This window comes from Chiroxiphia lanceolata, chromosome 2, assembly GCF_009829145.1.
Source record: "Chiroxiphia lanceolata isolate bChiLan1 chromosome 2, bChiLan1.pri, whole genome shotgun sequence".
NCBI classification, from domain to species: domain Eukaryota; kingdom Metazoa; phylum Chordata; class Aves; order Passeriformes; family Pipridae; genus Chiroxiphia; species Chiroxiphia lanceolata.
Genome location: NC_045638.1, coordinates 57,109,690 through 57,137,367, shown reverse-complemented (window position 1 = coordinate 57,137,367; position 27,678 = coordinate 57,109,690). Strand labels below are relative to the sequence as shown.

General features: G+C 38.0%; 1 protein-coding gene and 1 long non-coding RNA gene across 33 annotated transcripts in view; one reads left to right on the top strand and one right to left on the bottom strand.

Annotated features, from left to right (window-relative positions):
* Positions 1-27,678, bottom strand: part of LOC116783191 — a 76,178-nt gene that overhangs the window by 9,175 nt on the left and 39,325 nt on the right. For 3 of the 5 annotated variants that reach the window (XR_004355551.1, XR_004355547.1, XR_004355550.1), the window contains exons 1-2: positions 1,005-1,199; positions 171-329 (exon numbers count right to left, since the gene is read on the bottom strand). This is a non-coding gene — a long non-coding RNA (uncharacterized LOC116783191). Of the gene's footprint in view, positions 1-170; positions 330-1,004; positions 1,200-12,002; positions 12,094-18,815; positions 18,909-27,678 lie in introns of those variants that run through there. The other 2 variants (XR_004355549.1, XR_004355548.1) reach the window with 2 other exon arrangements.
* The window catches only part of LOC116783189, a 41,845-nt gene continuing 33,387 nt past the window's right edge, over positions 19,221-27,678 (top strand). For 5 of the 28 annotated variants that reach the window (XR_004355539.1, XR_004355529.1, XR_004355528.1 and 2 more), the window contains exons 1-4: positions 19,221-19,424; positions 20,824-20,944; positions 24,115-24,189; positions 26,772-26,837. Coding sequence is in view for 3 of the 28 variants with exons in the window: in XM_032680527.1 (XP_032536418.1) it covers positions 24,147-24,189; positions 26,377-26,426; positions 26,778-26,837 (153 nt within the window). In the remaining 25 variants the exon portion in view is untranslated. Of the gene's footprint in view, positions 19,425-20,823; positions 20,945-24,114; positions 24,190-26,376; positions 26,427-26,771; positions 26,838-27,678 lie in introns of all 28 variants that reach the window. The other 23 variants (XR_004355535.1, XR_004355530.1, XR_004355531.1 and 20 more) reach the window with 15 other exon arrangements.

Below are 27,678 nucleotides of genomic sequence, written 5' to 3'. Positions count from 1 at the left end.
ACTCCTGCCTTCTTGTTGTTTTGTTAAGGAACCATCTTTTCTCCCTAATTTGTAGTGTTAGCAGCCTTCAATGTAATATGCATGTATTTTTTAAAAGGAGGAAAGAGATTCAACGGAAATATTTCAAAACATTACTTTAAAGATATCAGTGTACTTTTGGCTACTATTACCTTATTATTTGCTTCAGGCATATTCAGTTAATTCACTCAACTCAATTGAGGTTACTTTGTGGTCAGATGAAGAAGAATTAAGAGAATAAACTATACACCTTGACTGCTCCTCTCCTGAAGTAACAGTGAAATTTTGCATTCATGTTTAAGACTGCAGTTCTAAAAAAAAAGAAATAAATTCTTTGCTAGGGTTGCATGTGGGGTTTTTTTTGTTACTGTTTGAGTGTTTTTTGTGTGTGTGGTTTTTATTTTTTTTTTTAATTAAGTGACAGCAATCCAGAAATAAATTTGCCTCACTTCATCTCAAAAAGGAACAGTCATTCAAGACCAAGCTTATACACTCTCTATACCTTCTACCAAGTAGTTGAATATTTCTAAGACTATTACAAAGTTGTATTTAAAAAAATCACAGTTAATGCTTTAGATAATCTTCTGAACACAAAGATACATATTTGAACAAAGATAGCTAGCACTGATCTAGAGTTTTGTTAGTACAAACTAAGGAAAAAAAAAGAGATTGTCTGTTAACTATTTCCTGATTATGTCAACAATATCCCCCATACAACCATGGCAAAAGCCTAGGAGAACTACATTGTTTGCAATGTAAAGTACTAATAATGAAAGTGAAGCAGATGACTGCTGATTACTGAAATTTACTGCTACTAAATTTGGAGAATCTATATCATGTGTCCAGCCATCTCTCCAAGGATCATGAACAAACAGATTTAGACTAGCTGGAGAACTACTGCATAAGATAAACATGAAATAACAAAGCCAGCTAAAAATAAAAACCAGGAAGCAAAACCATTGAGAAATTCAGAAGTATAAAAATACCTGGAAACTTAGAAGTGCAGTTAAGGACTCTCAGCATCAAGTTCTGTTTTACATCCTTTTTACTTAATCTAAGACTCCAACAACTGCTTCTACTAGGTTGATTTGCATTTGTTCGTATGAAGTGCACTCCCCCCCCACCGCAGTCATGAAGACAAACCAAACCAAAGACAGTTGCTTGGTTCTGCAATATTGATGCTTCTATTGGAGTGATGAAGAGCAAAGAGAATGCAGTGAAAGGCAAGAAAATAAAGGTAGTCAGTTCTGACTTTAACAAGCACAGTATGTCAATTTTTATAGCTGGCTAGCTAAAAAAGAAAGCAGAATTATAGGAAGCTGATATAGCACACAAAAACTACTAATGTATATTTTGGTATATTATAAGTATATTTTGGAATAAACTCTAGCTTAAAAATAAAATTGTATAAGACTAACCCCTCCCACCTCTTTTACTGGCTTCTAAAAAGTGCTTTGTCAGATGCTGATGCATTAACTAGATTGCTCTATGAAATACTTTAAAGGGAACTTGTAAAGTGTATCAATCTCCAAGTTCTAACAGAGTTTGTAAAAGCTACATTTCATAAAAGCTTTCCAGATCCCTCTTGACTGCACTGGTATAGCTAGCACACAACTTTTAAAAATCTGTCTTCCCTGCACCTTTGGCAAGCACACAGGAAGAAAACTGTGTGAACACTTTCAATCTGTACCAGCATTCTTTCTGCTTGAAAGGACACATACAAAATTAAGAAAAACGAAGAAGCTATTTTCTAAGTTCTACAGAGTAAGTTTTATATTCCATTACACTAGTAATTAAAATGTTACTTAGCCCTCAATTTTATCACAAAATATATTAAAACTACATATAGTGGATCTACCAAAAAGAAAGCCAGAGTACTCTTAAAATCTTCAGCTTCTGTATTAGCATTTAAAAAAAAATTTCTAACACCTCTTCAGATGAAAAAAAAAAATAAAAAACCAAAACCAAGATACATTTTTTCATGGTCTCCAATAAACATATCCTTAGATTATTATCTTCAGCAAAGGTATCCTGTTATAGTTCAAATTTACAAAACCTGAAGTATATAGAATCATTGCTGGTAAAAGAGAAAATGTAACAATCCTTCTCCGAACAACAATAACTGTACAATACAAACCAGCTAAAAATATGAAGTTATTAAGAAAGGGAAACAGTTTCTCCTCTTAAACACATTAGATTCTTTAAAAAATATATTAAAATTATATCAGCTATTAGTTTTCTATTAATTTCAAGCTTTCTTAAAAAAAAAATAAATTAGTTTTATTAAATTCCCAGATGACTTGCTGATTTAGCCCAGGAAGCAGTCACAGGCCTAGTGTAAAATTCTGTGCTCTCCCAAGCTGTCACTGTCTTTTATGAAAGATGGCCATGCAGGTATCGCTGTTTAAATCTTCTAACTCCGTAATATATAGCAAAGCATTTCTTGTCCTCAACAGAATATTCAAGTAGATTTTGCAGGAACCCTGCTGGTCTGTGCACAGGATCAATTTCCAAGGTATTTCTGGGACAGTGGAAAATACAGTGTTAACTAGACTGTCTACCTAATTGCTGTCTTATCTGAAACTGGTAAATAGGAATAAATCATAGGACAGTAGTAGTGCAATATATTTTTTAAAAAATTGGTCTTATATGTAAATAATAACTATTTATACTATGCCAAACCAAAAATCTTAAATTCAGATTTTGTTACATCTCAGTATTGTATGGGACTATAATACTTAAAGATGAAAACCAGCCCCATAGCTCAGAATGAAACCCCACTTGTAAAGGGCTAAATTTGCTGCATGTCCGCTTTCAATGATTTAGGGTCAGAGCGACAATGCTATAAAATAAGGGTCAAAGCACAAAAAGACCAAGGCCACAGAACAAAGAGCTTTTCGTGTCCTGAAAGAAGTTGCTTTTTTGTAAGCCTGCCTTCTGGCTCAGACAGTAAATTTGTCTTTTTCTTAACATCATCCCTACATGACTTCTATAAAATGCCAGACAACAGTATGACTTATGAAAGGTGAGGCTGACTTGTTAGAAGAAATCAATTTAACTGTTAAGGGAATTCCCTAGTTAACGGCAGAGGAACCTCCCAGTAACTGCTATAACTTTTCCAGTTGTTAGCTGTATTTCTACAACTTCGTTATTTAATTAATCACTTCAGCAGAAGTTCCAAGTGTGTTTAACATCTTTGGGGTGCAGATTCATATACTTAGATTATTGTTTATTAAATGGTAGCTGAGGAAATATGCAGGAGCAGCAATCTTTTCCCCACCTGCCCATGAAATATTAATAGAATAATACTAATATTAACAGATACCATCTAACACACATATCTGTATACTCCCTTTCAGAAACATTTGGTTTGGTTTCCTATTTCCCATCAATGGGAAACACTACTCACAGAACTGAGCTAATACAAAATAAAATGGTGCTTTCTGAGGCTGACACATGTCGATAAGCAGTGAATTTAATTTTTCCAGCTAGAAAATGAGCTTCACTTAGGATATACTTTTTCAAAACAACAACAGTTTTTCCAAATGAAAGGAACTTTATCCATTGAAAAAAAAAAAAAAAAAGACAAAAAGGATAAGGATGCCGGGTGCCTCTTACGGCTTTATATTAAGCTAGATTTTCAATATTTCACTAACAATCTTTAAGTAACACCGTGCTGAATTAACTAGAAGTTAATATATTAAGAAAAAAGATTTATAATCCAATACCTAAAATACACCAATAGTTACAAAGAAAAAAAAAAAGTTGTATTCTTAGCCCTATCAAACTGTCTAATAAATACCCAACAACCAAAAAGACAACATTAATCTCTGAAAATTAGCATCTGACTTTTTTTTTAATAAAAGGCTACTTGACAGTACACTCTTTGAGCAAGTATCAGTATCACAAAAAATACCTCTCCATCATAATCCAAACCCATATGAAAGAATAATTGGAATTATCACTGAGTTCTGCATTATCTTTTTTAGCATGTCTAAAGCAAAACATTTTGAAAACTCAGACTTCAAATAATTATTTTCCCCTTCAAAACAGATGGTTTCTGCCTTCAAAGTTACTATTTTTATTTTTTTTTCAGTCCTACTAACTTACTTAAAAGCTCGAATTGGAGATTCAGATATGTGGAATTAAGTTAAAAAATATAAAAAAAAACCCCTTACCTATTGACTGTGGAGATCTAAAACAGCTGAGTTTCAGTGCCAACAAAACAGAAGTTTTATGAAACAGATTCCTTTGCTTTTAATCTGCATTGTTATAATATCTGCTTCCTATATTAATTCTTAAATGTAGTATTTAAGAAAATTATCTGTGCTTTTTTCTTTCTAAAAATTTAATACAATTGAAAAATATTTTAATATAGGAAAAGCCTAGTGTAACATATCAAAGGCCTACTCCAATCATTCTACACTTTCTGAAGGAAAGGACTACTCCTCATCTCTCAAGAAGCACTGGTGCGAGTATACTGATTCTCCTTGTGGTGAATAGCAGCCCACAAGTTAAGGAACTGATGCAAACTGGCAGATTTCCCCTTCTAATTCTGAGTCATATGCGTCATCTTTTTGTCAAAAGCTGGGAAGAAAAAGAATCTCTCTTCCAGCCTGCCACATGAAACCACCTGCTTAACACAGAACAGACCAATATTGCAATATTGCTCTGCACATTGCTGGTACTTACACATTTGTTCTTGCTTTGTTAAAATAAACAAAACTCTGAAGACAGCTTTAATGTTAAAGATAGAACTTATTTCTTTGATTTAGGGCCAAAAATCAAGCTGGTAAAAGGAAAAAAAAAAAAAAAAAAGATAAGTCATGTTGGCATGAAAATGCTAATTCTTAAATTGGTAGTGTCTTACCTGCAAAAGACTAAGGATTCAGTTCCTTAAAAGCTTACATGTATGCTTGGTTTAACCACCTAGATTCAGGTGGATTTGGTAGAAATTCTCAAAACTAGGAGTTCATGTGTGTGATTAAGACCGCTTTATCACCACGCATGATTGCCAACTAATCCCTCAAACCCATTTCCCCAACAAAACCAAGTCTCCCCGAAACCCCAGAGAACCTAATAACTTCTGTGGGTTAAATTTCACATGCTCCATTTTTTTTTCTGTTGTGTATTTTGCAAATTAAGAACCAAGAAAGCTATTTTCTCCTTTGACAGATCGATCAAGGTCAGTCATTGTTGGACTATATATGCTGTGTGATGACACAATCTCTCTTTCAAAAGCTCCAGCACCAATTAAGGTTGGGCACATCATTGCCAGCAGATTACATATTTTCAATTTGCACTGGAGCTGCTGAGCAGACCTGCAGAAAATAGGTGTAAATGTTTACTGAAACAATGCATTGTAGTATTTCTATTGATCTGTGGCACTGCCAGAGTGATTTTAAGTAAGTATTCTTTATAAAAAAACCCTTGAAAGCAGCGAAAGCGAGTTCGGAACATTTATAGTAAGTTGTGCAAAAGAATGCAAAGATAATACAACATGACAAAAGAATGTAAAGATAATACAACGTGACAAACTGATAGAGTGTAGGAACAAACAGGCTATTTTAATTACAGATTTTTTATATATAAGTACACATAAAACATATAATAATATATTATATGCATTCACATAAAATGAGGTAGAGGGACAGGTATAAACTCACACTCACTTATAAAATGTTTTGTTTTGAAATTTGTGCTGTGCCACAAGCATTTATATGGCTGGGTGCATACATTTCAATATAATGAGAAAATCTGCATTGCTGAAATAAGAACACTGGAGTCCTTTTCAAGAACCATAACATCATCGTTTGCATTACAGGTTATTATTTACAAGTACTCAAGATGTTCTGTAAATCTATAATGAACATTGCAACTGTGAAAACTGTAATTTATTATGTAATGCACTGTTATATAAATTGTTTAAATTGTGCACAATACATACAGATGATCCCTCCTACTTGGTTAAATATTAAATACAACACCTGATTACTCATCTTCAACTGAAATTTTTTTGTTACATTCAATATAATATATTTTCTTTGATAAAATTACAGACACAAAGTACCCATCTGATGCCTTATCCTGGTTGTCAGGTGGTTTGTTTTTTCTTATTTATATGAAATTAATTATTCATACTGTCTTATTAACTTGAATAACTTTATAGTATTTTGAAAGAAAATATTTTACTCACCATGTATTCCATTTTCCTTAGCACTTAACAAAAGACATTTAAATTTCTGTGCAATGTTATCTTACCCCACAAATCCTAGTATTTTTCAAAGAGCTTGCTGTAGCACATGACAGCAAATTAAAATTGAACAAAACCCACCACTGAATAAGTTATGCCTTTTTGACACTGGCAAGAGTGAGTGGGGTAAGACTCTCTTGGAAGGTGTTTCTTAACTTGTAATTCAGCAAAGCATAAGAACTGGTTTAACTTCCTTCTCATTCAGAGGAGCACTCCAAGATATGAAAAGTGAGTTAAATAAACGATTTAGGAGAGTAATCACAAAGACCATCTTTTGCCTGGGGAGACCCTGGAAAAGTCTCCATAGCCTCCCTCTTTTTCAGCTCAGGGCCACAGGCACCCAAACCTGTTCTGGAGTACACTGCTGCTTTGAATTGCCCTCTAGTGTTAGCCTTCATTAATTCCTACCTCAATGACAAATTCTGTTCAGGTTTTTAATACTGGAAAATGGGTCAGCAACATAAGTTATATTCCCATAAAAAAATAAAACAAAAAAACCTGAACAGCATTTCAAACTCATTTTCAGATCAGAAGACTGTGAGGTTGACAAATTAAGTATTGCACACCAAAATACAAGAAGTTTGTATATCTAAATGGCAAAAAAAATAATCAAGGACAATAAATTTAAGAGATAACTTATGAACATTCTTGTATTTTATATTTGTTAGTTTCTTATGCAGTTTCACAAAAATATCAATTTCTGAAGCAAACACTCAACATTCACAGCCAAATTCACCATAATTATGATGATATAGCTGGGATCAAAGCCTTAGTGAAAACAGAAGAGTTGCTGCTGTCAGAACAGAACACAGTCTAGCAGTACTAATACCCTGGAAGGAATTATTTTCTCATTGCTAATTCAAGAGTCTCCTAGTTATACCCCAAACCTAGATGCAAATGAAGATCTAGATTTTAAACCTGGTAATTCTAGAAAGAAAGGTAAACATTTTCCTGAGAGTTTATTTGAAACCATATTTTATCTACTCTTGAATTGATTAGAGAGGCCATGAATTTGGGACCTAAAGAAGTATAGTGAACATAGTGAATAAAAATTTCATATCATATAGGCTACAGATTTCCACACACATAGAATTAAAGGTGTGACCTTTTGTTTAAAAAAAATAGTCTGGTCATACAGAACTAAAATCCCTAACTCATAATGACTGACTGAGAGATAAAAAAATTATTTTTGGATTTTAGGTGATAACACAGATGAAGAAAAGTACAGATTTGACTGCTGGTCTTATAACTCCTGTGCTTGGCATTAAAAGCATCATTATCCTCTCTCCTGAGAGCCTGGAAAAATACCTTTTGGTTTTAGGGACAGGCTAATCAGTACATAACATTCTTTCGATCAGGAGTTCTTTTTGCCTGTGCAAAATGCTGACATAAGTTTTACAGTATCAAAAGAGAACTCTGTCTGCAACAAACTTTGTTGTAAGAGCCATTGCAACATTTCACAACAGATGGAGCGTCTTCCTTGTCTAATTCTTGAATTTGACTAAAATATGGACTAGCTTGCAACAAGAGAAAGTAAAGTGTTTTCAGAATTACTAATGCAATAGCATGCTTAAGACCACAGTATCTACCCATTCTACTGACAGAAAATTTTGCTCCAAAAGAATACAGAAATTATAAAGCAAATTTTTTCGTTTATCAGATCCACTGGAAGTCCTGTCTAAATCTAAAAATGACTTAGATGATGCTATATCTATGTTGAAGTAGAAAATTATCAGCTAAAGTTGGGAAGATCATAATCATGTCCATAATCACAATACTTTCAAAATGTTTATGTTAACTTTCATATGAATACTTAAATTCATTTCTTTCAGTGGGAAGAAAGGGAACTTTAAAAAACATTTCTTTATATTGCTCTTCATATCAACTAGGAAGTGGACACCTAAAAATCAAGAAAATCTTTGACCTGAAGGCTTAAAAAAACCCCAAACCTCAATAAAACCCTCAAAACAAAAAAGACCACATAGGACATTCACAGGAAATAAAAAGCAAGCTCTTGAAATTTAGTGGGTTAAAGGAAAGGTGTAAATACTGTAGAGGTATTTGCATATTACTAAGATTTTTAAGTACTACACAAATTAGGAAACAAATATTGCTGATTTCTTGCTTTGAGTAATTATCTTGCTAGTATCGTTTGAGAAAAAGCAATTATTTTCTCATAATACTACTGTAAAAATTTAGAATAATAACAAAACAACTTGTTTTCAGAAAGAAAAAAAAAATCCTGCCCCCCAAAAAATCAGAAAAAAAATTACCATGAATATCCCTTTGTTTGAAATAAATTCAAAATTAACAAAGCTGGAAACAGTGGTTTATTCAAACACACTACTCAATAAGCAGTAGCATCTTCATACATGCCCTTTTTAATGTTAGTGTGCAAACAGCAGTCTAAACCAAGGTGGATTAAGAAGTCATCAATACAGTAGTTGAACATTTAAGAACTTTGATTACATTTCTCATTCCCCCACCCAAAGCTTAAATGTACAGGTCTACATAAATTTCTACTTAGATTTTTGTTGAAATTAAACAAAAAAAATAATTAAAAAAAAGGGGGGGGGCAATAACTTGCTTAATTAAATGTTTGCACTTGAGAAAAATAAGCACTTAAATGTTCCAGTTAGCATATTTTAACTATTTTCCCTAAAGAATTTGCATATATTTTACTTTTCTTTTTCTATTGCCTTGCAAGAGCATTTTATCAAGAGACAAGGAAAAATGATGTGTAAGTATGCCAGTCTTAAATTCTTTCTATATATATGTTTCATTAAATGCCTGATGTAATAATAAAAGTTAATGTCTACTTAAATCTAATAGTATACAAAACTCCATTTTAAAATAATGGTAGGGCTGGATTTAGTTTAAACTAACAAAATCCAGAAAATTCAGTTGCTTCAGATACCAAAACTTAAAACAGTCATGCCTAAGATATCACAGGGTTTCAAACAATGGTTGATTTTGCATCTGTTGTAATAACTAGGCATGGGTTGCATTTACAGCTACATATCTCTTCCAGAAATATTATTTAAGTTGCCTTTGAAAAGCAAGAGAAGTCATTAAGGAAAGCAGAAATGAGTTGTCAAAGTAATCTGCAGTTCCTTTTGGATGAGCAATAAGCATGCATTGTCACCTCTCAAATTATGATTCAGCCAACAAGGTTTGTAGAGCCTCAAGTGTTATACCTACAGCAGGAATAGTGAAAGTGGCCACACAAAGTTCCACGTCTGAAGAACTTCAACAAAGAAGGCTGTACATTTCTATCTTTTCAACTTCATTCCAATTAGATATTGCAAAACAATTTACAAAGTCAAGCACACAATTTGCAATAGCCACATCAGCAATTTTTAAGGGGCAAGCACTGCAGCCCTTATTTCAGGCTGCAACCAAATCAATGGCAGTTTTGTTAAATAAGAACTATAATAGCAGAGGGTAAGAGTAGAAAAATAAAAGAAAACACACTCCATCATCTTTCTTGAAAGTTTCACCTACTCTTTGGGTCAAGAACAGTCATGCTGACTACCAATTACAAAACAGCTCTAGAAAAAAAAAAATAAATTAACATGGCCCAAATTTCAGCACAAAAGTGTTCTAGAGCAAATCAACACTTAAAAAGTGGATTCTAATGATAACTGACAACTGCAACAGTCTTAAAAGATATTTGACCTCATAAATGAGTAAGACTCAATTACTATATTACTGAAAAACTCTTTGCACCTTATAAAATCATTTAGACTTGTCTAAAGTTCAAAATACTTTAATATATATTAAATTTATTAAAGGAAATAAAGTGTGCATCTAATGAGAATATGATTCTGCAAATCCTTATTCATGGCAGTGAGTTATTAGGACTACTTGTGTATTTTAAAGTTTGAAGGATTAGGCCCTAAATTTAAAATCCCTTTGATTTACAGTTGTGAACCAGAAACCACCTTTTTTTGCTGAATAAGAATCTATAAGAAATACTCTGAACTTGTGTCAGACCAAGGAACACTCCATCAAACTTTCACCTTTTAAATATCTCACAAGGGAGCCTTAGATACCTTTGCCTTGCAATATAATCCTGATTTTCATTAACAAGAATGTAACTGCTTTTGTACAGAAAAAAAAAGAATTTTTACAGAAAAACTGTTAAGTGAAATCCTTATTTTTCTAAGAGAAGCAGGAGAAAAACAGAGGGTAAAGAAAAAAAAAAAAAAAAAAGAAAAAACCCAACAGAAATGCAGTACATTCAGAGCAGTTTCTGGACAGACCGAAATATTTATTTTATTTGGGAGCACATTAGGCATGTTACCCAAACACCAGCACTAATAAAAGTACTTTCACTGTGTTTAAACACATAAAGAAAGGATTAAAAAATAAAGAATTACCTACTCACTAATTACAAACTTCAAAGATTATATATAATCTTGTTTCACTTCCCATACTCAACTGATAATGTTCTGTAGGTGGTCTTAATTACCCTAAAATTATGGTATTTTATGAAAAATATATTCAGAACATGCCTGCCTTCAATACTTCTATAACAGGAGGTGTATTACTGGTAAATGCCAGCAATTCTTCAGTTCTACTAGCCCTTAGTTACAACAGTGAGGAAATATGAAATTTACACCTCACTGGATTTGCTTGGTAGAAATCAGCAGTTACTGGGATAATCTGAAATTTTGTTTTTTTAAAACTTCTCCTATTTTATGGTACAATTACTTCCTACAAAAAAATGTGCTCTTGAAGACAGACAGAACTGATTAAGGATAAAAACTGAATTCCAGCTGAAAGTCTGAATTGCTAGAGTCACAACACGTTCACAGAATTTGTTGTACTAGAACATATTCTGCTGAAGATACACTCTTGCAGTTTTTACTACTCCATTTAGTATTTAAACAAATTTACTCAATCCAAGACCACTTACTATTTTAATTTCAGTTGTCTATGTAAATGGTTAGTTAAGAGTATTCGTATATGAGCAGATAGGTTATGATTACTCTGACTGGATTTCTCAGTTTCAGCCAAATTAGTACTTTCAGTGCAAAGCAGGACTTGTAATATGACTGTAGCATAGTCCGTATGAATTACTCTGACATGTTCACTATATAATATCTGTTTACCGACAAATAGATAAAACAAATGAAATTTCTGACTATTCTGGTACAGGTGGAGGGCTCTGGAGACCACTTTTCTTTCTCTTTTCTGCTTCTTTGTTTGTCAGGTAGCTAGCTTATTAATGTCTTTAAAAACAAATTTTACCCACTACATGGAAATGCACTCAACTACCTCTCTACTCTGTTCTATTCTTTAACACATCCTCCCCCCCCAAAAAAAAAAAAGTTATTGAAAAATAATTTTTTAATTTCATTCATACTTTGTTTTTGAATTAGCAACATTTCAGTTGGAGTAATTCCCAAGGCATGAATAGGAGAACAATACTATATGGAGAATTTATATAACTCAAATGGATGAAGGCTGTTGCAAACTCAGCTTTTTAGACATACTTTTGGCCACTTCATTTCCTTCTGAGCACAGCTTGTGTAAATACTTTTACTTAGTCTTTTATAATTTTACAGGAGAAGTGTAAAGAAGAATTATTTTAACAAATAATAAATTCGTGAATAAACCCAGCATAACTGGCCTATTTTGAATAATCTGAATGAGTTATACTTGTGTATATCTTTTTTAAAATAAAGAACATATGAAATAAGAGAAATGTTAATACAATATATACCAAGCTCATGCTCCATCAACCTTCCAGAGAGTTTTTCAATCACAGGAGTAAGTCGTTCTCCAAAATCAGCTCTCTATTGAAAGGTCAAAACCTGCAATAAAAATGTCATGTATTATAACATATTTCCAACACCCAGAGTTTCATGGTTGATCCCCAAACATAGACGTAGGTCATCAGCTTGACCCTCGCATTGTCTATGTTACAGGAAATCCTAATTTTAAAAATACTTTTTTTTTTAAACCAAACTGACTTGATTAGGAACACCTGTGATATGCCTCTTTATTATCAGAAGCCTCCTGAAACAAATCAGATTAGCATGTTTCTGCTTTCATTCTTCCTGCAGCATTTTAAGATGAAAGTAAGATGAAAAAGGAAAAAAAAAAGAGGGGGGGGAGTAAGGGGTGTTGTTCTCCCTTCCTACCCACTACTAATCTCTCCCTCCACCCTCAAACAAGCAAATAAGTTTTTAAGTAAGTAAACTACTTAATGGATGCGTGATTATTACTGTTATATTTCCTAAAATATGCTATTGACTGTTAAGTATTTAAATTCTTGTGTTTCTCTTTAAGGAGTTCTAATTTTTTTTTGCTCTTCAAGCTACTAGCATTATTGCCTTTATGACAATGCAGCCTACAAATATTAGCTACTTTAAAACATAATACACTCTGAGAGACTAAAAAAAAAAAAAGTAGCCATGATCAGGTAAGAACAAAGTATAACTTGAGAGAGGTAGTAACTATAGTCAAATAACTGGAGGAAACATTGCATTCACACAGCCAAAATCTTAAATGTATTTTGACTTTATTTGGACTTTTTTACTGTAGGTACTATGACAAGACACATCCTAGGCCTAATAAACGAGTAGCTGATGCCTAGATCAAGTCACCTGCTTACAAATATTTCCATAAATCTGTTCTTTATTCTTTAAGAGTATTCCAGAAAATACTACCCCCCCCCCCCAGCTGTGGAACTATAATAAGCACCCTGCTTTAACAAGACAAAAGAGTTTGTCTGTATTTTCATGTATTCCACACATTATCTATTTTACCTTTAAAAAAAAGTTTCTGTTCTTAAATCAAAAGCACAAAAGTTGTGGTCTCCCCTGTGCTTATACTGATATTTAACATACTTGAAGATAATATTGAAACTGGACTTACAAAAGGTATTTAAAATGAAAATACAAGCCTAAGCCATTTGATGTGTAATTATCTTTTTCTGAAACCAAATCTTCAAGTGAATTTCAGTTCATGCTAAATAAAATAATTAGTTGTGACCAGATTAAATGTTGAGAAGTTTATTAATAATCTATTTACTGTGGATACACTCATTGCAGTGTCTGAAAACAAACTAAATAGTCACGGGGCGGAGGGGTCCTATTTCTAACAGTGGTTTCCTTTAGACATTAATAACGATCACTGAAAGTCACTCCTATCTTTCAGTTTTGTGCAATATAACAATATCGCCTTGAGTTTTAGAACACATCTTGGGAAACCTTTAACAAAATAAAAGCTAAATGTACATAAATTACATTTTCTACTGTTGTGTGCATCTGTGTGTGAGGTCATCCTTATACACTAGTAACTGTTCATTACCGAGATATGGAAAAGTGTTTAGAATTACATAAAGTTAAAAAGCTTAGTATTCTCTGTAAAGAGAACTTTTTTTTTTGTTTTTAATTATATGCTAAAAACATTATTAGATGCACATATTAAAGTAAAAAATTGCCCAACTTTAAATGTTAGCTGCACTAGAGCTCAAGTCTGCTACCCTCCTCTAATATTCCTGCAAACCTTCTGGATTTCTCATACAGCACACAAAGCTAAGATCAAAACTCTTCCTCAAGTGTGGTACTATCAACTGTCCAGTGAATAGATGTATCCCAAAGTTTCTTTATTAGAATGAGCGTTTTAAAAACTTACAAGAAAGGGTTAAAAAAAAAAAAATCACTATGGACATTGCCTTATATCCTCTGGGTAGAAATTTTTATACCTAGTTTACTCTAAGAATTTCTGAAATTGTCCAGTATCCACAATGAAGATATTTTTCAATAAAGATTTCTTTTGAAACCCAACTTATCTAGCTTGTTATATATTCATACATCAGTAACCTAAAAATTCTACATAACTCCTGCCAATAATGCACAAAAAAAAAAATAATTGCAAAGCAACATTTTCACTATCTAAAAAGAGGTTACTGGAAATCTATGGCTACACCTCTCCATTTTGTCTGATGTCCCCTTTCTATTTGTGAGGTATATAAATTTTTTCTATCTTTAAAATACTTTACTAGTTCTATTAAAAAATAGATGGCTGTGAGAAGAGTCACAGGGGACTATGTACAACAAAAATTTGGGCAGCCTGTCTAAAAAAAAAAAAAAAAGCTTTACTGATAATAGAAAACATCATCATTTTTTGAGATCAGGTTCCAGTGTTAAATACTAAGTGTTTAGAACTTATAATAATACGTAAGTATAAAAAAAAATAAATCCGTGGAGAATACTTATTGATGTACATAAAGTTATTTTTAGTTTTAAAAACCCGATAAAAACATTTTTCTGTTTGTACACAAAAGCCTACAATTTCATTCCCTATTTCTTTCACAGACAATCAAAACTAGTCCAAGATGCGCTCTGCCTTTGACAGTTTGTAATGAATGTAAATTACTGGAATGACTTGCAACGGGCCTTTGGGTGTGGGTGGATGACTGCATCTACAGAACAGAATACCTGCAGCACACTCGCAGAATACAGCGATAAGCTTCTTGGTTCTCCCTTACATGTTCAGTAGTTAATTGCTTCCCAATGAAAATAATAAAACCCAGTAAGGTCCTATAAAAGAAATACTAACTGTTATGTGGCTACTTTTTCTGTAAAGGAAGGTCATGTGCTTGTACATGTGTAGAAGTGTGACAGAAAAGCGTTGATACACCTGTTAGGATGGCTTTTGACATTCAAGCTGGATGAGATGTGCACCTTCATACAGTGTTCAAAGGCAAGCTGTACAGAGCCAGGTAGTCTGTAGGCAGTTCCAGTGGTACTTCACTAAGAATTTGACTTATTAGTCATAAAAAGAATTAAGGAATTAAAGACTCCAATTTATTTTTCCTTCTACGACATTGCATTTTAGATGGAATAGTAAGATGTTCAGAATTCCAGAAGCTAAGGATAAAAAAAAACCAAACAACGAACCAAACAGAAAAAGAACCCCATGATACCTTGGTATCGTATATATAGTCTCCCTTTAAAATGTTACTACATTAAGCTTCCTATCAAATACTAACCTAACACATTAAAAAGTCACATAGATACACAGTCACACTTTCAAATTACTGTTATTTCTGAAAATTAAAAAAAATCTCAAGAGTTATTCCAAGTTTCAGTAGATTTATATCTATAAAATGAAAGGGTACTTCTTGGAAACTTTCAGTACAACTTAGAGGGAGGAAAAAAAAAAAAAACAAACAACCAAACCCCAACCAACTGAAGCTTATTTGGATGTTTTTCCTAAGAATCAAGATAGATGATTAGACTGAAAAGAAACAAAGAAAAAAAAAATTAATACACACACTATGCTATGTGGTGTATCTAAGCAATGTTTTAGTAAGCATAGAACTTCAACTTTCACCGATCAATATAAGTATATATGTTTAGATCTTTAAGTTCAATTGATATTTCCTCTAAATGTAACTTTTCCAGGGCCAAGTAATCCCAGTTAATGTTTGACATTTTAACTAAGGTAAAAAATGCAGGCAGCTCTACAAGGGTCTATTTAAGCTACATGATTTTTTCCCCCAAAATATTTCAAAATAAGGAGTACATCAAATATAAGAAAGGAAAACCTACTTAACATACACTATATATCGATATTAGATTGCTTACTGCTTTCGCTTTAGCCACACCCACCTTTATGTAATTGTAAAATATGGGACTGGTGCAGCTGAGAAATTAAAAGCTTAAAAGAACAGTTGTTTCATGTAGTCAAGTATGTGCTAGGCACAGATTTTAAATAAAATCAAAAATAGATAAAAATTGCATTCTATTGAACATGACTATCGAACAGTGGGAAAAAATGCATATGCACCTGTACAATACTGAATTATAGGGGTTTTTTTGTAAATTAGCTATGAGTCAGGACAGTTATTTTATTGAAAGTGAAAGTCAGTGTTTGTGAGTGCACTTCCACAGCTGAATAGTGTAAATCTCTTCAAATCCTGATATTTCAAAGTATACAGAGCTACAATGAAACAGCTCTGTGCACATTCCCATACTGACTGCTAAAAACGTTTCTGAAAACACTCTGAAAGTAATCATCCAAATCTAAAGAAATGAGTGCTAAATCTCAATAAGATCTTTCTAGTATCGTAATTTCAAGGATTAAGCTGAATTTTCTATCAAGGCACAAAGGTAAGAATTGTGGAGACAAAGTAAGAAGCAATTCCCAGGAAAAAAATGACTGAAAAAGTATAATTTGTGTACTGGATTAAAAGAATCCAGGGAAACTAAGCATTCGAGGCAGAAAAACCTCCTTGAACTATTGCATTTCTGCATTACACAGAAAATACCTTGAATCACAATCTAGTTGCCATGCTGGAAACGCTAAGTTTTGCATTTCACTTTAAGACTACACGCTCTCAGCCATGTACACAGAAATCTTTTGTACAGCACTTCTGCACCCCAACTCTTCTCTACGTCCCTCCTACGTCCCTCGGTTAACTCGTTATTTTCGGTGGCCAGGGTGCAAAGCGCAAGGCGGCCGCTTCTGGCTTTGAACGCCGCGGAGGGATGCGCGGGGGGGTAACGGGGGGACGGAGGGGGGCAGTGGGAGGGGGGGAAAGAGGAGCGGAGAAAGGCTGTGACCCGGTCCAACCTCCCAGCCCCGCGTCCTCGCAGCCAACCAGGGGGGGCAGCAGCCGCTCCAGCCTCCGCTGAACGGGCGCCTTAACGGGGGGCCCGATGCTGCATTAGCTGCGCATCCTGAGCGCCCGCCAGCTCGACGGCAGCCCCGCCGCTCACACGGCATCGGGAAAAATATCCATACGCCTTCCTTCCTCAGGACAAAATAATAATTAAAAAAATTAAAAATAATAATTCGGAAAAAAAAAAAAAAAAAAAAGGTCCGGCGGCCGAAAGTGAAGAGGGAAGTAGGAAGAGGAATAAAAAGTAACGCTTAGAAATTGTGGCTCTGAAGGAGCCCACTGGCCTGGCAGCGCCCGAGCTTCCTCCCTGCCCCACTGCACGGTGCTGTCCCCGCCGGCGCTCCCGCCACAAAAAGATGCCTTGTGAGCCCGTGTGTGCAACTCCGAAACGCGAGCACCCACGCCAAACCCGGCCCCGAGGGGGTTAAACGACGTCGTGGAGGAAAAGGCACCGTGTCACATATTATGTGTGTATGTGTGTGTGTGTGCGGCGGGGGAATCGCGCAGCGCACAGGCTGCGAGAGATCTCGGCGCCTATCACAATAAGCACGATCGCGTTCATACAGCTACGAGAGACCGAGAGCTGCTGGCCACCGAGAAATGACATAGAAACAGCCACCAAAAAATAGCTAAGCCAATGACAAATAGCGACCCGGGTGACAGAGACAGAGAATTTTGTAGGCGGAGAAGAGAAGGTGAATGGCCAGCTCTGATCACAGTATTAGGCTGGGCTATCTATGGGGAGGGTATTTACTCGTTTTTGGGGTGTGTAGGAGGAAAGGAAAAACACCTAGAAATAGCTGGCACGATTTAAATGGTCTCGGATTATGTTTCCCCCCCTCTAGTTCAGGAAGGAAACTCGCGTTTTAACGCTAAGAGGAGGGAAAATAGCCCTGTGCAATAGGCGATGAAGAGCACTTTGGTCCTTCGTTAATACCCAAAGGGACAGAGACGATAAATATGACAGCATGTGGCAGGACGACCGTCACCCAGGTTCCTGCAAAAGGCGGCTCCATATCGCGACACGGGAAATTAAACGCTTGAGTGGGAGGTGGAGAAAGCGCTTAAACGGAGAAGTTAATCTGCTAACATGGAGAGGAAACAAACGGAGAAAAAAAAACCCCGAAGGTTGTCCTCTTATTTTTTTTTTGGGGGGGGGGGGAAGGAGGGGGTGGCGGAGAGAGAAGGGACGGGGAAGAGAAAGAGCGAAGGGGCAATAATCCAGCTTACGAAAACACTGGGAGAGAGGAAGGAGGAGGCGGGGGGCGGGGGGGGGCGGCGAGCGAGAAAGGGAGATGTGCATGTAAGTGGGGAAGTCATCCTGGCTGCTGCTGCTGCAGAGCAAGGAAGCAGGAGCCTCCCTCCGTGTCCCGAACGCTGCCCCGAAATTTCCACGGCGGAGAGGCAGGGGGAGAAGGCGGGAGGGAAGAATCCACTGGGGAGGGGTGTTGGAAAACCGGGGTGGGGGGAGATGAGGGAAAGCCCGTCCTGTCATGTCCCGGGAGCGCGGGGCAGGGGGACCCTCCGAAGCTCGGGCTGTCCCGCGGCTCCCGCGTCCCCCGCCCGCCTCCCCGCCGCTGTGTCCGGGCCCGGCCGGGTGCGAGCCGGGCTCCCGGGCTCCCCGGCCGGGCGCGGTGCCGCCCCGGGGGGGTAAGCGGGGTTACCTGCCGGAGGAGACGGCCGCTCCCGCCCGCTCTTGGGGCTGAGGGAAGCAAGTGACAGATCCGCCCAGGACCTGCCGCCACTCCGGGAGCCTCCCGCCCGCTGTCCACCGGGCTCCTGAGGCGACTTTTCCCGGCGGCGGGGCGCAGGTTGCCCCCGTTTGCCGAAGACGCGCTTCCCCCGCCCGCCCGCCCAGCTCCCTCTGCCCCAGCCGCGCCCGCTCCCTCTGGCTCTTACCGCCTGTGCCGGCGGCGGTGGTACCCGCTCCGAAGCGCGGCGGCGAGGGTGTAAGCGGGGATAGCGCAGGGTAGAGGGGGGCGAGTTTGGCGGGGCGGGCGGGTGGCCCCCGCGCCCCGCGCCTCCCCCGCGGCGGCGGCAGCAGCGATGCGATCGGGCATCACTCGAAAATGGCGCCGAAAGAACGGAGGGCTCTTCATTCAAATTCGTTAGCGCCAGCCCCGCCGCCCCGGGGCATGCCGGGAACGGGGGGGGGGGCGCGCGGGGGCTGAGGCGGCAGCGCCGCACGGACACGGCGCTCGCTGTCAATGCTGCCCCTCCCCCCCGCCCCCCTGCGCCCGCCACCCGCCGCCCGCGCGCGCTCCACGCCCTCCCCGCTCAGCGCGCGCTCCCGACCCAACCGCCGCTAATGGGGAAAGGGGGGGGGGGGGGGGGCAGGGAAGGAGGGAGAGAGGGAGAGAAATGTCACCCGTAGCCCGGGCCCGCGGGGGAGAGGTGGCGCGTTAGAGATGTGTGTGGGAGAGCGAGAGCGAGAGAGAGAGAGAGAGAGAGAAAGAGAAAGATAGAGAGGGGGAGCGAGACCTCCGCCGGCCCCGCGAACTTGTCAAGGTAAAGGCGCTGGTGGGGATACGGGGGGTGGTGGATAGCGGGGGAGGGGGGGAGACGACAGCGGGTTTTGGGAAGGTAGGGAAAGGGTTTTGGGAAGGTAGGGAAAGGAAGCCCGGCGGGGGGAGGGGGATGTGCGCCAAGAGGACCTGAGGAAAATATGAACAGCGCCTCCCCCACATTGTCCCCCCCGCCCTCCCCCTGCGCCTCTAAGGACCCCCGCGGCTCCCGCAGCGCTCAGGTTGCAGCGTGACCCCCTTTGCCCCCCCCCCCCGTCTCCCCCCATAGCCGCGCACCCCGCCGCAGCCGGAGGAGGGTTGGGAGCGCTCGGCGCTTGCCCGCAGCACGCGGGCCCGATCCCGATCCCGCCTGGCAGCCGCCGCTCCCCATCCCCCTCCCGCCGCCGCACCGGCTGCGCGGCGGCAGCGCCCCGGGGGCGCCCCGCCGGCCGCCCCCCGCCCGGGCTTGCGAACAGCCCCTGAACGGCGGAGCGGGGCTGTGTGGGAGCATCGCAGGGCACAGCGGGCCCCGAGTGCCCTACACTGGTCATTTGAAACTAAAAAAAAAAAAAAAAAAAAAAAAAAAAGAAGAAAAAAAAAAAACCACCCAAAAAAAAAAGAGAAAAGCTCTCTCAGAGGAACTTGACGGAGCGAGGTTCAACTGGGGCAGCGCTCCCGCCTCGGCTGCGCACGGAGCGCTCAGGGAAAACGCGAACTTTCATTTTCACGCCGCATCCTCCCCCCCGCTCCCCTCCGGCCCGAGCTGTGACTGAGCGTAAGGTACCTGATGGCCGGGTAGTGCTCCCAGCCCCGCTCAGGGATGGGGAAGCCGATATGGAGGTTAGGGAGCTGCCGAAAGCAGCGGGGGAAAGGCAGGCTGCGGTACCGCCCGAGCCACTCGCTGTCTGCACTTGACTTGTATCTGCTGGAGAGTCCTTCCCTGAGAGCTCCGCGGACCCTGCCTCGGCAGGGAGATCCAGCGCATCCCTGCCAGCCGCTCCTCGGGCTTTCTGACTTGAGTGTTTTGTTCTGTTTTGTGGTTTTGTGTTTTTTTAGTCTGATGCGCTTTTTTGAAAAGGGAAAAGAAAGCAGAGGCCTGAGACCTGCAAACTGTTGTTCCCATGACTTCGGGGAAGATTTTTCAAAAGTACAGAATGAGAGTCTGGGAGCTCTGCTCCCACTGACTTTCAAAATCTTCCCTTCACGTCTGTGAGCGAGTCATCTTGAACTCGGTTGACTGCTGGCAGACGAGCATTAGCAGGCTCAGGGCCTAATGCTTTTCATGATTCCACTGCTCCCTGCTAGAGCTGCACTGACAAAAATGTAAGCAGAACAAGTTTTTGAAAGGGAGAGGTAATGTCTCTTTTTTTTTTTTTTTTTTTTTTTTTAACCAACTGCCACAGTAGAAAACACGAAGCCTTTGGTCTCAAGGAACTTAGACCATCATGGCTACGAAAACTACTGCTACTCAGAAAGTATGTAATTCTGGAGCTCCTTAGTGACGAAAGTAGTGCAAGGCAACATGTAAGTAATCACATAACTAATCTTAGGCATTTGTTATTATATTTTCCTCGGATTTGAAGTTTGGTATTGCTAAAGAAACAGATTCCTAATTTTTTAAACCAGGTTCTCAGTGAAAATGAGCCAGATAAAAAAACTTCTGTTCGTAAAGCTATTCTATTAATAAGGAGGAAATATAAATGATTTGCAGTGTATTTACGTTTTTGCTCTTCTTTTAATAAAATTACCCTGAGCAAAATTTTCAAAGTGTACCTTTCAGCTGAAAAGAAATATTTTTCATGTTTTTTTCCTGATGGTTATGTGCTTGTGAAAATAAAACTTTGCAGTAGAAATAGCAGTGAAAACAGTAAAAAAAAAAAATTATGATGCTGCTGATACTACTTCTCTTTACTTTTGCCCTAAAATAATTCTAGCTATAATTTTTCACCCATTTTTCCAACCAGAGTATAGAAATAAGGTGTAGAAGATAGTATGTCAGTATTCTATGATACACTGTTTCTATGATACATGGTATTCTCTAATATGAATCACACTATTATCCTTTCAGATGTCATTTTTTTAAGATTTTTAATGAAAGTGAAATTTTTACATCCTCTAATATCTAGTACTTGCTTTCAGATTCCATACTTAATGCACATAGGCCCCAATCCTGTACAGACTGAAATGAGTATTACTATGTGTAAGCACATTGAGTAGTTCTCTTCATTATTATGCTTTTGTATTTTGGATTTAAGAAGCTAATAGTGATAATGATTGTTCTCAGAATTACTTAGGACTGCCCAAAACATAAACCTAATTTAATAGTCTTGGTTTATGTCTTCCATGCATATCTCTTAACTTAAATAATGCACAATTAAAATAATTTAAGGATCAGAATGGCTAAATATTTAACTGAAAATCAGAACGAGTGAGAAAGGCAATTGCTGTAGTGTAAAATCCATGTAATACGAGGTGGGTATTGCATTCCCTGGCTGTAGCATCTGGGAGAGGATCATCAGTTTGTTTCCTCAGTGACTACTGAAGCCAAAAAGTCACAGCAGGAACACAGCTGAAGACAGAAGAGAGAGAAAGGGATTTGTAGCCTCACCAGAAGTGATGTCAATTCTTTAGGTCAAATTTCCATTCCAAACCACTTGGGCTTATTAGAGTGGTGGAAGTCTTCTCTGCTGTGGTAGCAAATATGAGGTTAAGCTGCAGTTTCTATAATGAACTCCTTTCCTAATGCAGTTCTCGTTACAGGCCTATCTGAACACCTCCTAGTAGTGCCTGTCCTATGTTTCAGTTCTTCTCCTCAGAGAGTGCCATTGAATTGTCAGAGAATCTCCTCATACTGTAATAAGTGACATGACCAGCATTTGTCATATTAGCTATTCTCTTGTTGCCAGGGGAAGGAGCACATGCAGTTGAATATTTTCAATTTATTTTGTCTGTCTTTTCTTCCATATACATAACATAATGTCTTTATGTTAGTGAGGCAAGGCTGAAATAACAAGTTTTGTTTTTCAGGCAAGGTGCAGTTAGGTTTCTGATGGCCCTTAGCTTCTAGGCACTTTCATTCCTTAGACTTGCACCAGCCCTTTGAAAGTTCTGTCTCTGGAAATGATAGCTTTTTTTCCCATTCATTGCATAGGTTCTCATATGTTGGATGAGGGAAACTGTTAACACCTGGATCCAATCTAGAGACCTAGTAGGCCCTTCTTTAGGAATCCTGGATTTAGGCCCTGGAGGATCTTGAGACCCTGAATTTGTAAATTAAAAGTCTAGAGAAAATCATTAGAGAGAGTGGTTTATAATATAATCTGTGTTGCTGAGATGACATCCCCACAGATTCCTGTACTTGGAGTTTCCTATATGCAGCAGACTTTGTGCTTGGATATACTGAATTGTCTAGTCCAGCTGAGAGGTGGAAAACCAAAGCAAGGTACTTATCTGCTGAAAGGACAGAAGCTTATAGCTAGGAGTGGTTAGAAAGCTGCAGGCTGTCTTCTGACTCAGGCACACATTGCTTTACAAATTACCTTGCTATGTGTTTCTAAGATTTATTTTACAACTGTGAGGATTAGAGGAATTTGTTGTAATGAAAATTGGCATTGTGTCATTACCATGTAACTTTTTAGTTAGATTATTTGGCTTGCTTGGGTTCTTGCATGTTATTCCATTTCATCTGGATCAGTTCCTAGGTAAGTTAGACCAGTTTAGGGGCGCTAAGATGCACCCACATAATTATAATAATTGCACTCCTACATATTACTTTGGTGTGTATTTCTGTGTTTGTATTGTATATGGGCATACAGCCAGTGGGAGTTTGAATTTTTTTCTATTTATTTTTCTAAGTTGAGCCCTGCCTTGCCCCTGATTTTCATCCAGCCTTCTAGATCCCTGTTATAGGTTCACCTAAGCCTCCCTTCAGGCCTCCTCTGTAAATTTTGTATCACTTGAAGTTTAAAGTTTCAGTTTAATAACCTACTGACTGTAGTTGGACATCCTCTTTCATGTGTGAGTGTTCTACTTCCTTCTGTAGCTCTTCAGTTTCTGATTTGCCCTGACAAATACAGGATTTGGAATTGCTTTTGCAGTTTCAATCTGCTAGCAGTGATAGAGTTTGTAATCTAGAAAGGACTGAAGTGGACATAATTTACTATTGTACAATGAAAACAGAGTTTTGAATTTGCCGGAATAGACCTGATCTAGGGATGCTTCTATAGACTGTAAGGACTGCAAGAAGTATGTACTGGCTTAGGACCACGTATACTTTATTAGACTTCCTATGAACTTGCAGATCAAAAATAAAATTGGTTTTTTTGGTTTTTTTAACCTCCTAATTTTTCAATAGCACATTTTCCATTTAGCTTTTTTTTAAGCCTCTAAAATGCTCAGTGTAGCATAAAGACTAATGATGTTGTTGTCAAAAGGTTGAATTTACTATATTTCGTTCACATCTTTTAATATCGACTCCAATACCTATAGGCCTGACTCATAATAACAAACATGTCCCTGAGGATTTAAGAAAGGATTTGGTATTAAACTTAGGTTCTGTGGTAAAGTTTTGCTAAAATGGCCTAACTGTAAATTCTAAATGTTTTAATATTTTTGTGAATTTAATGATTGTGAAAAGTGCTGGCTTGGTATCTGTGAAAACTGAAGCCTATTCTTTATTCATGGATTAATTACAGCAGAACAGTTGCCAAGTGATCTTCTCCACAGCATGCATGAACTTCAGCCTGGAACTGAAGAGGACTCATCAAATGGTGAGAAAATAGCATGGTTGTCATGACTGTTAAGTTAGGGATGCTCTATTATTTTTTTTTCTGCTTAGCATTGATTCTGTTATTTTATAGGTATTGAAGTTAAATTTTTGTAGGGTAATTTCTGGGGTCATAACCTAATTTCTTCTCCACCCCTCATATATCAGCTCTTTATTTTTCAAGCTTTGCTTTCTTCCTTGCTGTCCTTCACTTTTCAGAAGTAATTGTTAGTGATACCCTGCATTCATTAGCTAATTTCTTTATTACTTTCTTTAATGTTAGTCCTTGTGCTTGACTCTGTTCACGAGTAGTTTTATCAGCAGCACTACTTAGAAGAGTGAAGTTCAGATATGTGAAGCTCTTTGAAAGACTGAAGCTTAAACTTTGCAGATACGTATGCCTGCATTTAAATGAAATGCTACTGAAATGAATGGAGGAGTGAGGGATCTGGAAATGCTCTTAGCTAGTACTAATTTGTTTGCTCTTTTGCAGTTCAGTTTATTTCTTGTAAGACAACTTGATGAAAGTTGTTCATTTGCTTCTCTAGTTTTCCAATTTCTGGGAAATTTTGAACTCTGAGCTTCACAATGTTTATAAAATTTTGGTAGTGCTCATAATTCTTCTGAGAACAAAACATTATTTTGTTTAGCCATTTTAAGAAAAGGTAACTGAATCTACAGAGGAACTAATTCTCTCTCTAATTCACTGCCTTATCAGGTCTTTAGTCTTACTCTTAATAATAATTAAGTAATGATTTTTATATGTATGGATTTATTAAACATGTATCTTAAAACGAGTGAGTTCCCTTTTTCTTACAGCTATAGATAAAGGCTGGAATATTGGTAGCAGGGGCTTGCATGTGAGAATATAGTTGTTGAGCATTGAGTTTGGCTTAGTGGTAATTTAGATAGGTGACAGTTTAAAATAAGAGTGCACACAATGCAGTTCAGGAAACAGATCACAGTAGTCAGAACTTCACAGAATGCTGAGAGATGCCCTAAACATTTTTTGGTATTTCAACAAATGGCTCAATAACTGTTTCCCTTTAGTAACTATTGTAGAGTAAGAACTCAAAGGGACAGAACCCTGTTAGTGGCTTATGATTTCCACAGTTTTTCCTGTTGGAATAGAGGTTATTAACCCTGTTCCAACTGTTTACCAAATTGGGTTTGGAAATGCCAGTCTGTTTAAATAGTCGAGAGAGATGGTGAACCCTTTATACCAATATCTGAACTACACCCTGTGTTAAGAATTACTTTAGTACTGTTATCAACCACTGAACTAATTTAACCTTTGCCAGGGTTCTTTACCATTACATGTTTTAAAAACAAAGTTGAATACTTAAGCCAGAAAGAAGCAGCAGTTTTCAGGCACAGTGCATTGAGATGTAACCCAGAGGTCATTTATTTTTAATACAGATTCAACAATCCATTTCTTTGTTCTTTCTCGGCACTTTTTCTTTAGTTTTCTTTTAGGGAGCTGATTCTTGAATTAACTTTAAGCACTTAACTATTTACATTCTGCTTCACCAAACAATTAATCCTGTATTTAAGTTAAAATACTTGCATGAGTATGGCTTTTCAGAGAAGAGTCTGAATCCACAGTAGTCTTTTACGTCTCTTGTACTTGACTTTGCCTATCTGGTAACCAATAGGCTGGATCCAGACTAGCCCCGAAGTGTGAGTCTGCCTGTTTTTTGGGTAAGGAGTTGGGGCTCAGATTTGAATGTGTGCTCAATACGACTGACACAGTGAATGATTACAATATCATTACATTTATTTTCAAATCTAAGCACTTTAGTTGTTTAGCTGAGCAGAGTTTAGATACTCCAAATGCTTAAAGTTGAATGGTTCATGTTAAGTGGCATTAAGGTTTTCCTAAAGCATTTTTTGAATTGATGTAATGCTTTTACTGCAGTAGAAGAAGAGATGGGCCAATCTCAAAACAGTTTTGAAAAGCTCATTTTGATTACTCTGCTAAGAATATAATTTTGTTTCTTTTGTTCTGTCCCCTTTTGGTCAAATCACTTTCACTTCCCTGACTCTTCTTATACCCATTCCTGCTAACCTTTCCTCTAATGTCCAGTTTTCTATTAACTTTTCCACACTGATTATTCTTTGTCTCTCTTCTTTTTGCTGGAGTTTTAGAGAGGTCATTATACTTTTTCAATTTCTTTCCTTCTTTCATCAGTTCCTGGAATCCAGCAACAAATAAAACCCTCTGATTGCAACTATGCCTTGGTGAGAAACACACAAGTCAAAATTTAGTGCTATATCAATAGAAGGGGTAAGCAGAGCGTTGTGGATGCCATGTATAGAGAAGGGAACTGGGATTTGCATATTATTGAAAATTATTCCTTAATTTGGAATACCAGTATCTGCATCCAGGTACTGAGATCAGAATTTTAAAGTGATGCATTAAAAATCACTGTGTTTATTAAAAAGAAAAAACACTAAGCCAAAACAAAACAAACCTGTAAAAACCCCACCAACCAGAAACTACAAAATCGAGGTATACTGAATAGACTTTGATTAGACTTGATGGCACTGCTTTATTGAACTATGTATCACTGAACTTTTCTTAAGCCTTAGGAAAGACAGCATGGAGTTGGAAGAGAAGCAGGGATCTCCACGAAGGGAGTTATATTCTTGGTAAGTTAAAAAGAAATATAAAATTGTATTTCTGTTAAATTTTCACCTTCATGAAGCAACCTGTATTTAGGGCCCTGTTCACTGTGGCAAAACAAAGCCCGTTTTATTGAAACAGTCTCTACATTCTCTGGGTTCGTTTATGCTATCACCACATAAAAATCTGTGTTCTGTTATAACTGACTTTGTTGTGTAACTCCTCAATGAAAACAATAAATGACATAAGAATCATTAGTTATTTTCCCAGTGATTATGCTACAGTGTTTTCATGCCTAGTTTCTGAACAAAACAAGATATATAGGATAATGTTATCTCCTAATAATTTTTCAATCCACTGCTTAATTTCAGGTCTATTTGATATAGAGTTAGAGGTCACAAAGTCAAGTTTCTGCAAATTGAATGAAACTTAGCAGCTGTGAGTAGAGAAGGGACTCAAATTAGTGCCCCCAGGGTAGAAAAAGCTGCAGCACAGACTCAGAAATTTTCTGTTCTGTTCGACATGTTGACTTGCAGGTCGGCATGCTTGGTTGGGCTGCCAGTCAACACGTGTAGTTCAGACCTAGCCACAATGTGAGCTGTCTCTTGTTCTGCTAAATGTCAGAAGCTGGAATTTGGGGAAATCTGTTAAGAAGGGAATGGGAAAACAGCCAGGCTAGGTTTGGGCCGGCGTTCTGCAGAAGTGTGTTGGTGGTACCTACAAGCTTGCTGATAGGTAGCTAGACTTCATTACTTCTGCTAGTCATGAAAAAAACTTGGTTTTGCCAGGGCCTTCTAGTCTCCAAAACTGCTTGAGAATCATTCCATTTTATAGTAGTTTCTATACTTGGATTAGAAACATGTTTTT